The following is a 15,519-nucleotide window of genomic DNA, read 5'->3' on the forward strand; positions in this document are numbered from 1 at the left end:
GGAGATACTTCTTTATACACACATACACAAACTATGTACAAGATGTAGTGGTGGCCAAAATGTTGGGTGGCTTTAAAAGAGGATTAAACAAATTCATGGAGGAGAGGCTATTAATAGTGACTAACCAGGATAGCTATGTTCTGCCTTCCCTGTCAGAGGCAGCATACCTCTGAATACAGTACTAGTTACTGGGAAGCAAAAGCAGGGAGAGTGCTGCTGCACTCAGGTCCCACTTAGCAGCTTCACATAGGTATCTGGTTGGTCACTGTGACAAAAGAATGTTGGACTAGATGGCCCCTTGGTCTGATCCAGCCAGCTTCTTCTATTCAGACTGGAGTCATCCCTCTAGCATGGTTTCAGTACCATTGTATATGTATTTGGGTCTTGTGTATATGTTGGAGGTTTTTGTGTGTTTGTTCTCAAAAGCTTTTGAGAAGCTTTATGAACAGGGCATGAGGGCAAGACTTCTGTTATTTAAGGCACCAGAAAAAAAATCTGAGGGGGCACAGACACCAGAAAAATTGCGGGGGGGGGACAGAAGGGGCAAAGTATATTTCTAGAGGGGTGAAACATACTAGGTGGGGGGTGAGTTCCTTGTTTGGAGGGGCTCTTGTACTCTTTGGCACCATGCCTGGCAGGTAGGATGGGCTTTGGAAGGTGTGGTGAGATTTTTTTTAGCACTTCCAAGTTTTCGGGGGTGCCACAGGAGAATAGTGCAATCCGACACGTCTACTCAGAAGTAAGATCCTTTGGGTTCAATGAGACTTACTTCCTGGTAAGTGTGTATCGGATTACAGCCGAAGCCAATTACATGCAAGGTACATTCAAATAACTATGCTAAGTTAAAATTTCAGGGAAACTCAGCTGGTGACTCCTGACAACCCTGTAGCCAAAACGGGGCCACCGAAAAAGAAAACCCGTAGTTTGTAACAGTACAAAACATCTTTTCAGGGATGGGACAAAGGAGGCAAAAACAGCCCCATGAGAATTGAGCATGTTCACTGGCCACAGAATACTGGGTGGCTTGGTTGTGGAATGGCATATCCCGAAATCGGGTTGGGTTGGCTTGGCTGAAAAGTCGAACAGGAGGAGCACTTTTTGCTGCGGGTCCTACTTTTTTCTTCCACAGTTCAGGCTCAGCGTCCCGTCAGGCATCCGTCTATGACTAGGAGACCTCATTGGAAGGGTCACAGTACCTTCCTAAACCGCGCCTAAAGGGGCTTCCTTCTTTTTTTTTACACATACATACTGTATATAACCCAGGCTAGTAACGTGAAGGAGCTACAAGGGTTTGGAAATGAAGAAACACCTCTCTTTCCCAGTCTCTCCTGCGAAGAATCCCCCGCGCGGATCTCGTCATCAGGCAGCGCGAAAGACACCTCTTTGGTTTTTTTTTTTTTTTACTTCCTCCCCGGCATGCACTGCGAGGCCGGCTCCAGTGGCGGCTGTGACTGTGGAGACTCAAGAGGGGGAAGATAGAGATAGAGTGAGAGAGGGAGACGGCAGAGGAGGAGGAGGAGGAGGAAGAAGGGTGAGAGCGAGCGGGGGGCGGAGCTTAAGCTGTCGCGAGCCCTCGCTCTGTCCGTCACTCCCTGTGCGGAGCCGTTTGTTGCTGTTTGTTGTTATCCCCCCCCCCCACCGAAGGGGCGGGAGAAACTTACCCTTCTTATCCGTTGCTGGTGGCTGTTCAACCCCCCGGAAATATGCCGCTCTTCACCAGCAACCCCTTCGACCAGGATGTGGGTGAGTAGGAAGGAGGCCCGGAATCATCTCAGTCTGGGCCCGACCCACAGATTTTCTCTCCACCAACCCCATCCTCAAATTGTTGTGATTAGGGTTAGGGTACTGGCTACCCTTCTATCCCCTCATAGGGTTCACCCCTCTCTTTCCGCCCCCCCCAGATACATTAGTGCCCTGTCTCCCCTTCGTAATTCTCTGTCTTTACCATATGTTAGGTGGGGTGGGGCGTAGCTATGAAACACGTCGTGTACTTTGCATCGCGTTTCTTTTATTCTTCGCTTTTAAAACTGTACGCTACTAAGGGGCCAATGAGGTCTCCCCTTCTTTATTTTCACCTTTTGTAAAACATCCTCCCAAGAGCTCAGGGTAGGGTGGGCTGTTCTCTTTTTATTGTTGCAACAACCTTACAAGGTAGGTTAGTTGGAAAGAGCAAGAGCCAGAGACTGACTAGTCCAAAGTTAAGTATATTAACAAGTTAGATTTATTGAAAGAAGAAGTTGCTTACTTGGTTGTTCTTGTTCTTTCTGTGTATCTTTTTCCCCCTCTGTCAGTAATTTCTCTTGACCGCCTATCCAGAAACTACTTTGTTTGGCTTCCAGTTCTAGCGGTTTGCCAGTTTGTAATCGTTGTTGTAAGCAGCCTTATTGAAGTTCTTCATTTATTTGCTATTTATTTATTAAAATTATATTCCACCCTTCTTGTGAGTTATAAAATCGTTATCTCCTCATGATGATCCTAATGTGCGATCTTTCTAAATGCATAGGGTTGCATCTGTGGCAGATGTATGTTGCTAACTGCCTCCCCACACGCATGTACAAATGATCATTATGTTATGATCTGCATGGTATGATCCTTCCTCCATGACACTTCATTGTTGGAAACTTATATAGTGAGTCACATACTCTAAATTGTTACCTGTTCAAATTTGGCTTGTTTACTTTTAAAAGAGCTCTTCTTTTTGGTAAGCGAATGATGGGAACATAGGGTCCAAATGCTTGGGATAGAAAGAGTCAGTCCTACACACAGAACTTGACTCTGATGGCATTCATATGTTGGAAGGGGCTGTGTAATATGTAGGAAGGCAGAGGTTTTGGCTGTGGTCGTTTGCTGACAACAGAGCTTTTGAAGGAAAGATTGTTGTGAGGCCTAAATTGAAATTCCTTTGGCCCATGACTAGCTGACTTCAGTATTTATGCACAGAGTCATCAATGATTCATAGAAACGTGTGGATGTTTGTCACAAGGGCACACCTGTTAATATGGGATAGCGTGAAAGGAGCTGAAACAAAGTATGAATACAAAATGCAGCCTTTGTGCTAAAATCTCTAGATGGAAAAATCCAGGGAAACTATTGTTTACAAAGAGAGTGAGTGTAGTATGTTCAGAAAATGAGAACTTCCTTGTTCTGTTGCACCAAAGAGAGGGGCCTCTGGATAGCTGAACACCCACCCACCCTGTATTCAGATGTTATTTTTGTATCAGGATTTCCTTGGGGAAGGATTAGGAACAGGTCTTGGGTGTGTGCAGGCTCATATAGTCACTTCACTGCCTCTCCTGACCTCCCTCTGCCCACACATGCACAGGGGAAGATCTACGTGCCTAGGTCAGGGGAGCTCATGTTCAAATAACTGAAATTTCCACATTTGTATGTTTGCCTCTCCCACAGTAAAGAGAACCTGGGTAAAGGAATGAATGGGTTTGAGAAGGCTTTGAGACCTGCCAATCTCGGAATATGGGTGGGAAGAGTATCCTAATTAGTCCTAGTAGTGGTCATCTGAGAGCCAGTGTGGCATAGTGGTTAGAGCAGCCTTTCCCAACCAGTGTGCCTCCAGATGTTGTTGGACCACAACTCCCATCAGCCTCAGCCAGCATTGCCAATGGTCAGGAAAGATGGGGATTGTGGTCCAACAACATCTGGAGGCACACTGGTTGGGAAAGGCTGGGTTAGAGTGTTGGACTATGACCTGGGAGACCAGGGTTCGAATCCCTACATAGCCATGAAGCTCACTGGGTGACCTTGGGCCAGTCACTGCCTCTCAGCCTCAGAGGAAGGCAATGGTAAACCACCTCTGAATACTGCTTATCTGTGAAAACCCTATTCATAGGGTTGCCATGAGTCGGAAGCGACTTAGTCCCAGTGGTCATCCAGATACTCCAGGGAAGCTCAGAAATAAGGTACGATAGAGATCATTCTTATGTTGGGTTGTCATGGAATTAAAATATATAGAATAATATAGAATTGTGTGTTACCATAAAATAAACTTGATATGGTTTGTATATCTGATACAGCTCATTAAAGATGTTGTCCTGCTCGCTTTGGTAATGTTTGAATTTAAGGTAGAAGAAGAAATATTACTTGCTAAAACATGCCTCCTTTTATAAGAGCTTATAGGAAGTTGGCACATAGTGGGTTTCTTTAACAATTTGTCATTTTATTGATGTAATGAATCTCTTTCAATTATGTTTAGCCTCAATATTTTTTGTAAAAAGAAAATTTCAAAATGGTTGTGTTCACAAATAATTCTAAATGCCCCCAACCTCATTTTATGTGTCCCCTATTGCTTCCTGAAGCTACCCTGTTCTTCCACCCTTTCAGAGTTCCTTGTTCCCAGTTCATTTCCTTTCTATTTTCCTTCGCTTTTGAAAATGTTTACCCCTAGTTTTATGTCATTTTAGGCAAAAAATGGAAGGGCAGTATTTTATTTGATAAATTGATTTTTAAAGTCCTTTGTTCCTGGTGGTATGCCTTCGGAAAGAGGATTCATTGTCCCAGCTATTTTTGAACAAATTGGTGGGCTTTTGCTGTACCCATGTGTATGGATAGCACACTAAAGTAAAAAACGAGTTATTTCCACTTGTTTTCCAGAACGGTAATGGTACTGGTCTGTGGTTCCAAAAAACAAACAAAAGTCCTACGCCTATGTATTTGAGAGTAACCCAATCAACACAGCAGGGCTTACTTCTGAATAGACCTGCCTAGGTTTGGAAAATCTGATCTGAGGTAACCATGGTAAAAACTGAAGCAGGACAATATTTATTCTACATTAGCTTATCCAGAACACTTTTCTGTTTGGTTCCACTAATCTTTGGCTCTGCCCACCCATGTTCTGTGGCCCCCAACAGATTACCCCCAAGGGAACATGAGCTCAGCAGAAATCAGAATGCCTACGGCTGCACTAAACCATTGTTTGGTGCAACAGCAAGGAACCTGTGGCACGCAATCCTAATTAGGCTCCCCATGCCTCCCCATTTGGCCTATGAGGCCATTGTGGCTAATCCATGCTGACCTGCCGTACACCTGACATCTTGTATGATGTCACGTTTAGGGCAAGTAAAGATGCAGCTAGGCTGAAAAGGGTTTTGCAATTGATCTGCGGTGCTTGCAAAGCCCTGTGCACAGCAGTCAGCTGATCACTGAAGCTGGCAAAGCTCTATGCCTTTGTTTAATTTCAAACCATATGGCAAACACAGGGCACTTGACATCATTGTGGCATCAGGTCATTGACAGGTAGCTGGCCCTTTCCACACATCTAACTTGGTCTGCGGGATTGGGGGAGATAAGGATTTGGCCCACTGGCCAATCTAGTCTCTCCCCCCAGTTTAGTGCTACATGGATGAGCTGCAGTGAGTCCAAGCAAAGCATTGGGTCTGCATGCTTCCCCCCTCTCCTCTCTTTCCACAGAGATTCACTGTCATAGAATGTTGGGTGGTTGTGTTACACAAATCAGAAATCTTGGTTTATGACAAACTGGTAAGTTTCAAAAATTTGGCATTATGAAGGTGGTTTGTTTAATTAACTTGTCAGGATTCTGGTTCATATAAGACAACAAGCTGGCGTACTTTGAAAATGAGACTAATCTCCACCATGGTTTAGTGTTCCCTGTGAACCAGGGCTGTGGAGTTGGTACGCCAAACCTTCGACTCCGACTCCTCTATTTTTCTACTGTCCGACTCCGACTCCACTCAGAATTGCTTCTAGCTCCACAGCCCTGGAAAGGGCTGTAAATGTCATTTTAAATTGGAAGCTCTCATAGGAGCATTTTTATCTCTGCCTGAATATGCGCTGATTTTGGTATCACAGCATTTGTCTTCATCTGGGTCCTGTGTCATACACTGACACACAAAATGTTTTCCATCTTGCGTTATGGTGAAATGCTCAACTACAGCTGACTTCATGGGAAGCTTCTTTGACATTTTGAATTTATATTTTTAAAAATTTGTCAATCAGAATTTATTTTGAAGCCGGAGTTGGAGTCGGTACATTTCTACCAACTCCAACTCCACCCAAAATTGCTTCCGACTCCAACACTCCGACTCCACAGCCCTGCTGTGAACACAGTGAATGTGTTCAAAAATTTATACAGGGTAACCACAGTGCTGTCAAAACTTGGATTGCAACTGAATATGCAAGCTTTACGTGTGTCCCATCAAACATGGTGGGACTTGCTTCAGAGTAAACAGTCATAATACTAGGCTGCATCTTGCATGAAACTTGTTTAAGTATTTAAGAAGTAACACTGTAGGTTGTGTTCCTGAGATCACTTATTGAGAGTAAATTCCACAGAAGAGCTTGAAGAGAAGTGTTCTGTAATTTCAGTATGGCTGTCTTGTACAGTAATTCTTTTAACTGAAAGGGCACTAGAATGGTGGCAGTGCAGAAGCAGGCATAGATTGCCCCTTGCTTTCTTCCCATTTGTAGACTGCTATTTGTATTTGTATACTGTTTAATGAGATTTCTTGTTTTAGGTCAGTGAAATAAATACAGTTCAAAAGTGGGCAGAAAGTAGATCAGGTTCTACTGGTAGATCTACAGTGCTGTAGATTGGCAAGGATTTCTGATTCTCAGTTATTTAATTGTAACAACAAAATGACTTTTCCCACCTAAATTAGGCAGCTGAAATGAAGAAAGGATTGGTCTTTGTATGAAAAATTTGGGAGTTCAGTTTTGGTACTGAAAACCAATTTCAAGGTTCAAAGACATCCTGCTTTTCAGATCTCACTTTTGAACCTGCCACTGATTTGTAGATCTTAGGGTTGTAGTAGAAAAGCAAAATAGAACCAATAAGCCTGGAGTCTGCCCATCTCTGGTTTAGATCATTAGTCTGTGGGCGGAGTTTGTTCCTTTTTAATGTAATTGTTATACTTTTGTAAGTCAGAAATTAATGCTTTATTGTTAGTTTCAATAATATGAGGCTGAATTCCTAGCAGATTTATAGCAGAATTATAATCTTGATGGTTTAAAAATCTGGAGACTTCCAAAGTGTAAAGATGGAATTGCTGCTTTTTGCCAATAGCCCTGGTTGAGAGAAATAAGAGATGTGGTTGAATATGTGTTAACTTAAATGGTGATAACGTCTGTCTTATGGACAACCGATGAACTTTGGATGTGAAAGTGACAGATAAGAACATAAGAAGAGCCTGCTGGATCAGGCCAGTGGCCCATCTAGTCCAGCATCCTGTTCTCACGGTGGCCAAATGGATGCCCATGGGAAGTCCACAAGCAACACCTGAGCGCTAGAGCACTCCCCCCGCCCACGGTTTCCAGCAACTGATGCTCAGAAGCATACTGCCTCCAACTATGGAGGGAGAGCATAGCCATCATGGCTAGTAGCCTTTGATACTGTTATCCTCCATTAACACTCAGTCAGTGGGAGATGGGGGGGGAGCCAAGAGGCCAACAAAACCTATAGGCCTTAAATTGCCTGCCCTGCTTTAGAGAACATGTTCAAAACAGGGTTCGTTTGTTTTTTAAAATGGGATATTAAATTGAAAAATCACATTACTATTGCTCAAACATGAAATGGTTCTCCACAATTGTTGAGTACTGAAAGACAGTGTGACCTCTCCCCAGCCCCACTTTTGGGTCTGACTGTAATCTTGCAGGTCAGAGATGAAGCTGCGAGCTACATTTCAAGGCAAAGATCAAGGAAGTACACAATAGAGTAGATTATTATTATTATTGGCTTGCAGGATCTACTGGAGAGGCTGCAGCAGAAGTGTGTTGACTTGACGAGCCAATGTGCTATTGTCTTGAGTAATGAGATGCCTCTATTGACCATGTTCACACTGTTAGAACAAGAAGTGTGTAATGTTTTCTTAAAGAGTTCATATATTACTTTGTTTCAACCTAAGTTTGATACAGTGGTACATTTGTTCTACATATAAGAATGTGTCAACGTAATTAATTAAAAGTACGATGACTGTACCAGTTTAGAGGCATTTCTATGCAAAGTTGATCTTGAATTTTCACCTTTGTGCTAAAGTTCATTCCAAGTATTTTTGTGTCTTTAGAAAAAGCAACCAGTGAAATGAATACTGCTGAAGACTGGGGGCTCATCTTAGATATTTGTGATAAAGTTGGACAGTCACGAACTGGGTAAGTGTGCACTTCTTGTTTGAAACTCTTCATTTTTTTATTTGGAAGGATCAGAAATAGAAATATAATACCAAAGTGCATGGCACCTGCTGGAAGAACTAAAAACCATCAAGTTATGCACAATGCATTCATAGACTTGGTGTTTTTGAAAGGCACAGAAAGTTTGGAGAGTCCTTTCAGCAGAACTACTTGTGGTTGATTAATATAATTTATGAACTCATTTTCCCGTCCTTTTTACCAATGTATAAGAGTGTAGTCATTTTGTTCTGCCATTTCACTTTACTTTATAACTTGGTTTTAATTTTTTTTACTGCATTCTCATATTTAGTAGTATATAAACAAAATGTTTGGGACCAAACTCAAGCCCATCTTTATTCACATGATTAAATTGGCTTAAATTAATTCTCAACATCTCATTTGTGGTCAAGATCCAAAGAATTATACAACTAGAGCAATCCTATAGATACTTGTTGAAAAGCACCCTTCTATACTGTTTGGAAAACCACTTTTGAAACTAAGGGGGCTTTCAAAAGCAGATTTTAATGCAGCATAGGGATCTTCTGTTTTTAAAGGCAAAAAGTTCAGAAGTCCAGTTTAGCATTCCCATACCCATGGATTTGCCTGAAGTTACTATCTCTATTCAAGTCTAACTGCAGGTGTAATCTGGACAGGCATGCAACTGTCATTTTCTATTTTAATTTGGACTAGCCTTCTATATAACTTCCATAACTTAACATAAAATTGTAAGTCATATTTAAACATCTGTCCCAGTACAGTTGATATGGATGACATTCATTTAAAATGTTAATGATTAAGTTAATTTTTTATAATCTATTAGATTAGTACAGTTAGCTGAACTGTTCTAGTGTAGCATGATCAATCAACATTTCTTCTTAACTACTTTGGAGATACATTACTTTGATGAAAATAATATTGTAAGTATAGTGCTTGGATTATTCAAAGAAACAAATACTGACAATTAAGATCCATTTGTTTAATTTCACTCCTAAATGCTGCGCTATAGTCTTACTTTGTGGAGTTTTAGCGGAAGAACACATTACTTCTAATCTGGATAACTTCCCTTCAGCCAATAATTATCAACTTTTCCTCATCTGCAAGTATTCAATATATTGTTTACTTCTGCTTAGCGACTATAATTTGAGCAGTGTCAATCAATCTGGGCATGGAGAAGCAGGATGAATATTGATATGAGATGGATTCTCTCTTAATTTAGGGATTGATTCATAATGATGAGGATCCACAACCAAAAGGATCCTATCTTGTCCCTTCCAGTCCTTTCACTTCATGAATAATCTTTATCTTCAGCATGATAGTGTATCTCATTTGATATAGTTTTAGGTTGTCTTTTAGAGTCAAACACCTATAAGGAATCTTCCAGTGTATAAAAATGTAGTCACTCATGAGCTGATAATCTGAGAACCTCTTTAAATAAGGCCTTTAAATTTGTTGTGTGATTGTATTACTTGTATAACTAATGAACTAATGTCTTAACTAACTAACTTGACCAGTTACCAGCTGGAAGAATGTGAAAAATGTGTTGCTTATGGAATAGAACATATATTTTAATTAATGTATCACCATAAATGCCAGTTTTTCAGTGCTACCTTAACAGATCATGATTATATTGGTAAAGATTTTGTTGTTGAAGGATTTTTCTGTTTAATGGCATTTATTCACCTATGAGTTAATAAATGCAACTGAATAGCAAGAAATGTTTTTCCTTTATTTAATAGAAAACTTGATAGCAGTTGCTCTTAAGAATAAGACAAGTTCACAATTTTGTAGTGTGAAATGACCATGCTACGTGGCAGCATTTTCTATACTTAGTAGTGTTAAGTATGAAGCAGTGGTTTGTAAAACAGACACCACCAAATACAGATTACTCAAAGCTGCAGTGTAACTTAAACTGCAGCTTCCTTTATGTAGTTAGGTATTGGTACTTGATATTGAAATGAAATCGTGAATACACACAGAAAAATCATGAACATTTAAAATAAACAATGTAATCTCTTAAACAGGAATCTAAATGTTCTTCTGTTTTTCACATTAGTCACTATTATATGAAAACAACTAAAATCTGTTTCCTCACTGCAGTCTTTTGAAAAGGCAAATTCTATTATGTGAAGATGTGCCACATTTACCATCCTGATGCATACTAAAACATAGCAGTTACACATAATTGTCTCTCTGTATTTCAAGAAATGCAATATCTGTTTACAGTATTTCATATTTAAAATGTCTCTTGGCGTTAATGAGTTATACTCTGACCTACACTAATGCTATCTGTTAGCTTCTGATCTACTACAATGACTTGTACCGTCTCAGATGTTGAAACCTCTGTAAACTGGCCACTATTTGAAAGGGCTAAAGCTTTGGTCATATGAAGGGACTAGAACATTGGCATCTGCATCCAACTTTGCTATCTGAATTTTAAGTTTATTCATTCTTCTATTTGAGTTTGGTGTCGCTCAAAAGCTTTTCTGCTTTTTTGTAGAAGTTGAGTCAATAGAAAACTGATCTTGTGCTTATCACAGTGTTTAATAGGCAGTACACTTGTGTTCTGAGAATATAGAAACTCCAGGTTCTGGCAAATCTTTCCAAGTTCTAAAAGGGATTAACAGAATCCAACTGTTCATCTTTCCTAGAGAAAATTGAAGTATTTGCTTTGCAAAGTAATGCTACAAAACCCAGATGCCATGGGGGGATGGACTGAGGTGAAGTCCACAAATTTTGGCTTAACTCACTAGCTGATCATTATTTGTGGTTGCCACCAACCAATCCCTGCCCCAGGGATTATCACTGTCTTTTTCATTGAACTCTTACAGGAGATGTGAGCTCACTGGTGCTTCTGAAAGGAGAAAATCCACCCATCCTTCCTTAAACTCTAATTTAAGGAAACAACAGCAAAAGCCCTTCTGGAAGAGGGTAATTGAGCTAGGGGTGTGGCAGAGGGGCTTTTGCTACTGGAGAACAGGCAAAACAGAGCGTGTTACCCTATTACTGAGATATGACATTTGTTGGAGTGCAACAGTCATTTTAAAAGAAAATTTCTTTAACTGCTAGATTGTAAAAGAGGCTTTTGCTACCTCCCAAGTAGCTCATTCAGAAGTCTGTTATTAATCGGCTTTCATGTGTGTATACTTTCTTTCATTCTAATGAATTTTTGTGGCTTATGTCAATATATTTTAAAAACTGTTTATCTTATTTATTAGACCTAAAGATTGTCTTCGGTCTATTATGAAGAGAGTGAACCACAAGGATCCTCATGTTGCTATGCAAGCACTCACTGTATGTGGCCTTTTAAGTTCTTAAAAAAGAACTTTGTTTAATAATTTTCATGTTCTAGTATAAAATAATTTATTTCTAATTCATTTTCTCTCTCTCTCTCTCTCTCTCTCTCTCTCTCTCTCTCTCTCTCTCTCTCTCCAGCTTTTAGGAGCATGTGTCTCAAATTGTGGTAAAATATTTCATTTAGAAGTATGTTCAAGAGATTTTGCTAGTGAAGTAAGCAACGTGCTGAATAAGGTATTTTAAAGTTGGTTATTTCAGTTTAATTGAATACTGAAGTAGGTAAAATGTAGTTGGGCAGTGGTTTTAATGGGTCATGGAAATATTGGTTAAATGAACTATAACAGTTTCTAGAGGGATAGCCCTGTTAGTTGCTCCCAAAACAAGCAGTATGTTGTGGCACCGCAGTGGCTAGCACATTATGATTAAATGGACTGTGGTCCACCAAAGCTTATGCCATGATAAATTTGTTGACTTTAAGGTACCACAGGACTCTTCATTATTGCTTTAGAGCGGCCACGCTCTGTAACATTTCCTCTGTCTGAGGATAATCAGAATAACCTTCCTCTTGCTGATTTAACCTCTTGTTGTCAGATGCCAGTCCAAACTAATTTTGGGTGGGTTTGGGTGGTCTTCCAGAGAACAGAATGTCATAGTTGTCAGGACATTTCTCTTTGTTCTTATCATTTGGATCCAGTGCTTAGATGGCATTTTGTGAGGATTAAGAGTAAGAGGACTCGCAACAAGTTGTAGGGAAGGAAGCAACACCTGTGCTTTGGGAACTTTGAGCCATTTTAGAGCTGGTTTGAAGTGTGCCCTTAAATGGGAATCTTTTTGAACTTTCTTAAACCTGCTGGCTTGAATGTGTATCCCAGGACTGACTTCTCTTGGGGGCTCTAAGAAATAGAAATTTAAAGCAGCTCTGAATGATTTAAGATGGGGGTGATTTGTGGTTGATATGAACAAACATAGCAAATAATTTGTGTTGCTTCTCAAGGATAAATAGTTCCACTTAAGTTCCACTGAAATAGTGTGAAAAGTTAGTCATTATAAGTTCCATAAAACTGATTTCAGTGGGACCCAAGTACTATTAACATGGACTGGACCTAACCTAGTTTTATTGCTGTGACTCCGGAACTTATATTTTATATTTATACTTTTATTTGCCACATTGGGCGAACATGGCCCAGAATGGCAGCTTATAAATATTAAACAAACATCTTCATAAAACGTATGATCTTTATCCTTTTTACAGGGTCATCCAAAAGTTTGTGAAAAATTAAAAGCACTCATGGTGGAATGGACAGATGAATTCAAGAACGATCCCCAACTTAGTCTGATATCTGCTATGATAAAGAATCTTAAGGAGCAAGGTGTTATGTTTCCAGTTATTGGTTCACAGGTAAAGTGCTAATAAGCAAAAACTGGTTAATGTGAGATATAATATCAAGAAGGCCTACAGATTATTAGTCCCCTGTTCTGCTACCTGAATATAGTTGTGGTTGTTTTTTTTTTCTCATGACACTATTCAGGGAAATGCATAACTGGGTCATTGTGTTCTATGAAGCTTATCTCTTCCACATTTTAAAATGTTCATCTTCTGAAGCAGCTCCTTATAATGCCATATCTACTTGGTGGTAATCCAGATGTTAGGGGAGAGGCTGCATGCCCTTTTGTGTGACAAAATGGGTTTGCTAGATTACAGTCTTAATTTATGTGCACTATCTTGGATATGCCAAAGCTTTCACTAAAGTAGGCTGGAGATCAATTATTTATTTATTTATATATTTATTAAATTTATTAGTCACCCATCTGGCTGGCAATCCAGCCACTCTGGGTGACGTACAAAATTAAAACATATAGTTCCATTAAAATATTAAAATCTCAACCAATAATAATAAAACCTAACCCCTAATTTAATACATGGGTGGCAACATGATTCCCAAAGTGCATATGGCCTTAATTTATGAATAGTTCATGATGAAGACGGCTTACGTTTATGAAGAATATCCTAGTGGCTTCCAAGCTCATTTTAAGTCATAATGTGAACATGGCTCCAATCTAGATATCTGAAAGTGATCAATGTAGTTGAAGCACCCTACCAGTACAAGTTTTCCTTATTTTGATGGCAGGGGCACAACTGTGCATAAATCAGGGGTGAGGAATTTGTGGCCCTCAAATGTTCTTGGCCTCTAGTTCAGCTAGCATAGACAATGGTGTCTGGAGGACCACAAGTTACCTACCCAGTTAACTCCTCAACTGAAGTTAATGGGGAAGTCATACATGCATGTTACTTCTCTCATATGCACAAAAAAATCATTGGATCAGACTGTTTTAACATGATGGTAGTCAGTCTTTTGCCTTTCACTCCCCAAGTTGTGCTTTTCTGGAGCAGGAAGGCATTGATGGGCACCTTTGGGAGGAATAGTAGGATATAAATTTAATAAATAAATAAATAATTCCCCAGTATGGTAGGAATTGTTTCTTGCAGGTGAAGTGCCATCCCAGAGTATAGAGCCAGAGATGTATGTTGTTTGTAGAAACCATCATTGAGAATCTGAATAAGAAAGTGTTCTTGGATTACTTTGGATATGCAACAATGCTTTAGTTTCACCTGAAGATGTTAAACTGCAGTTAGTACACAGTATGTTCCCGGAATTGGGACATAAATATATCCATGCACTTTAACTTTTAACTTGCCACTTCGGGCTGCTACTGGGAGGAAGGGTGGGATATAAATCAAACAAACAAACTTCATTAGGGCTTTATTAAGGCTGCGATCCTGTACTGAGCTGAATGTGACTGACTTCTAGATAAACATGGATAGGATTGTATCTTCATGGAATGAGGAACCCTTTTCAGTGTGAGGTCCTCATTTCCTTCCAGTAAGACCTCCAGGTCTGCATGCCAGCTGTGGGCATGGCCAAAACAAAAATGGGTGGGGCCAGACATGGCAGTGGGTGGAGCCATCGTACTTTCGTGCCTCCATACACAACAATAATAATAATAATAATATTTTATTTTTGAGTCGCCTATCTGGCCGAATTAACGGTCACTCTAGGCGACGTACATTAACACATTAAAATACAATAAAAACCAACAATCACAGTCAATAATTATCTAAAAACACCCTTCCAGTTAACAGCAGCATAAAGGTTAATCCACCCCAGAAATCCTGTAGGCCTGTCTGAAGAGCCAGGTCTTTAAGGCCCGGCGAAAACTTATCAGGGAGGGGGCATGGCGAAGGTCAAGAGGTAGGGAATTCCAGAGGGTGGGAGCCACAATCGAAAATGCCCTCTCTCTGGTCCGCACCAGCCTAGCGATTTTAGCTGGTGGGACCGAGAGGAGGTTTTGCGTAGATGATCTCGTCAGGCGGCATAATTGGTGATGCTGGAGGCGCTCCTTCAGATAAACTGGGCCAAAACCGTATAGGGCTTTAAAGGTCAATACCAACACCTTGAATTGGGTCCGGTAAGCAACTGGTAGCTAGTGTAGATCGATTAACACCGGAGTGATATGATCACAGCGGCGACTGTTCTTAATCAAACGTGCCGCTGCGTTCTGCACCAGCTGTAATTTCCGGACCGTTTTCAAGGGTAACCCCACGTAGAGCGCATTGCAGTAGTCTAAACAAGAGGAGACCATACATATATTCATATGCATACACACATGCAATGCACACACAACATACAGATCATTTGGCTCCTTTGCAGAATAGGGAGTCCCTTTTTCACCATGCTGCACAGAAATTCAGCCAGCTCCCTCTTCCCCACTGTTGAGTTGTAATCTCCACAATCAGCTGAGCAGTGCAGTGAGGAGATGTTTAAACTTTTCCATGATTTTCCCTCTCTACTTCTTAGCTGATCAGAGATTACAGCTTAATGGGGAAAAAGAGACCAAGGAGATAGTGAGAAGGACCAAGGCAAAGGCTGGTGAGCCAGATGGTGAAGCCCTATGGGTCACAGGCCAGAGGTTCCTCATTCCCTGTCCTAATGCTTATGCCAGCAAATGCCATCTTGCTAATGGAGATCTAAAATCTCACTAATTAACTGATCATTCTCAAAATGTGCTAACACCTGTCAAGCAAATACTGTA

The 15,519-nt window shown here is 40.5% G+C and overlaps 1 protein-coding gene across 4 annotated transcripts in view; it reads left to right on the forward strand.

Annotated features, from left to right (window-relative positions):
- The first annotated feature begins 1,307 nt into the window (after nt 1–1,307).
- STAM (signal transducing adaptor molecule) overlaps nt 1,308–15,519 on the forward strand; it is a 29,524-nt gene continuing 15,312 nt past the window's right edge. Inside the window, exons 1-5 of one of the 4 annotated variants that reach the window (XM_061585932.1) lie at nt 1,308–1,743; nt 8,031–8,115; nt 11,349–11,424; nt 11,566–11,661; nt 12,680–12,826. In XM_061585932.1, the coding sequence (XP_061441916.1) occupies nt 1,704–1,743; nt 8,031–8,115; nt 11,349–11,424; nt 11,566–11,661; nt 12,680–12,826 (444 nt within the window). In that variant the 5' untranslated portion in view covers nt 1,308–1,703. Of the gene's footprint in view, nt 1,744–1,788; nt 2,152–8,029; nt 8,116–11,348; nt 11,425–11,565; nt 11,662–12,679; nt 12,827–15,519 lie in introns of those variants that run through there. The other 3 variants (XM_061585933.1, XM_061585934.1, XM_061585935.1) reach the window with 3 other exon arrangements.

Source organism: Rhineura floridana, chromosome 10 (assembly GCF_030035675.1).
Source record: "Rhineura floridana isolate rRhiFlo1 chromosome 10, rRhiFlo1.hap2, whole genome shotgun sequence".
In the NCBI taxonomy this organism is placed as follows: Eukaryota; Metazoa; Chordata; class Lepidosauria; order Squamata; family Rhineuridae; genus Rhineura; species Rhineura floridana.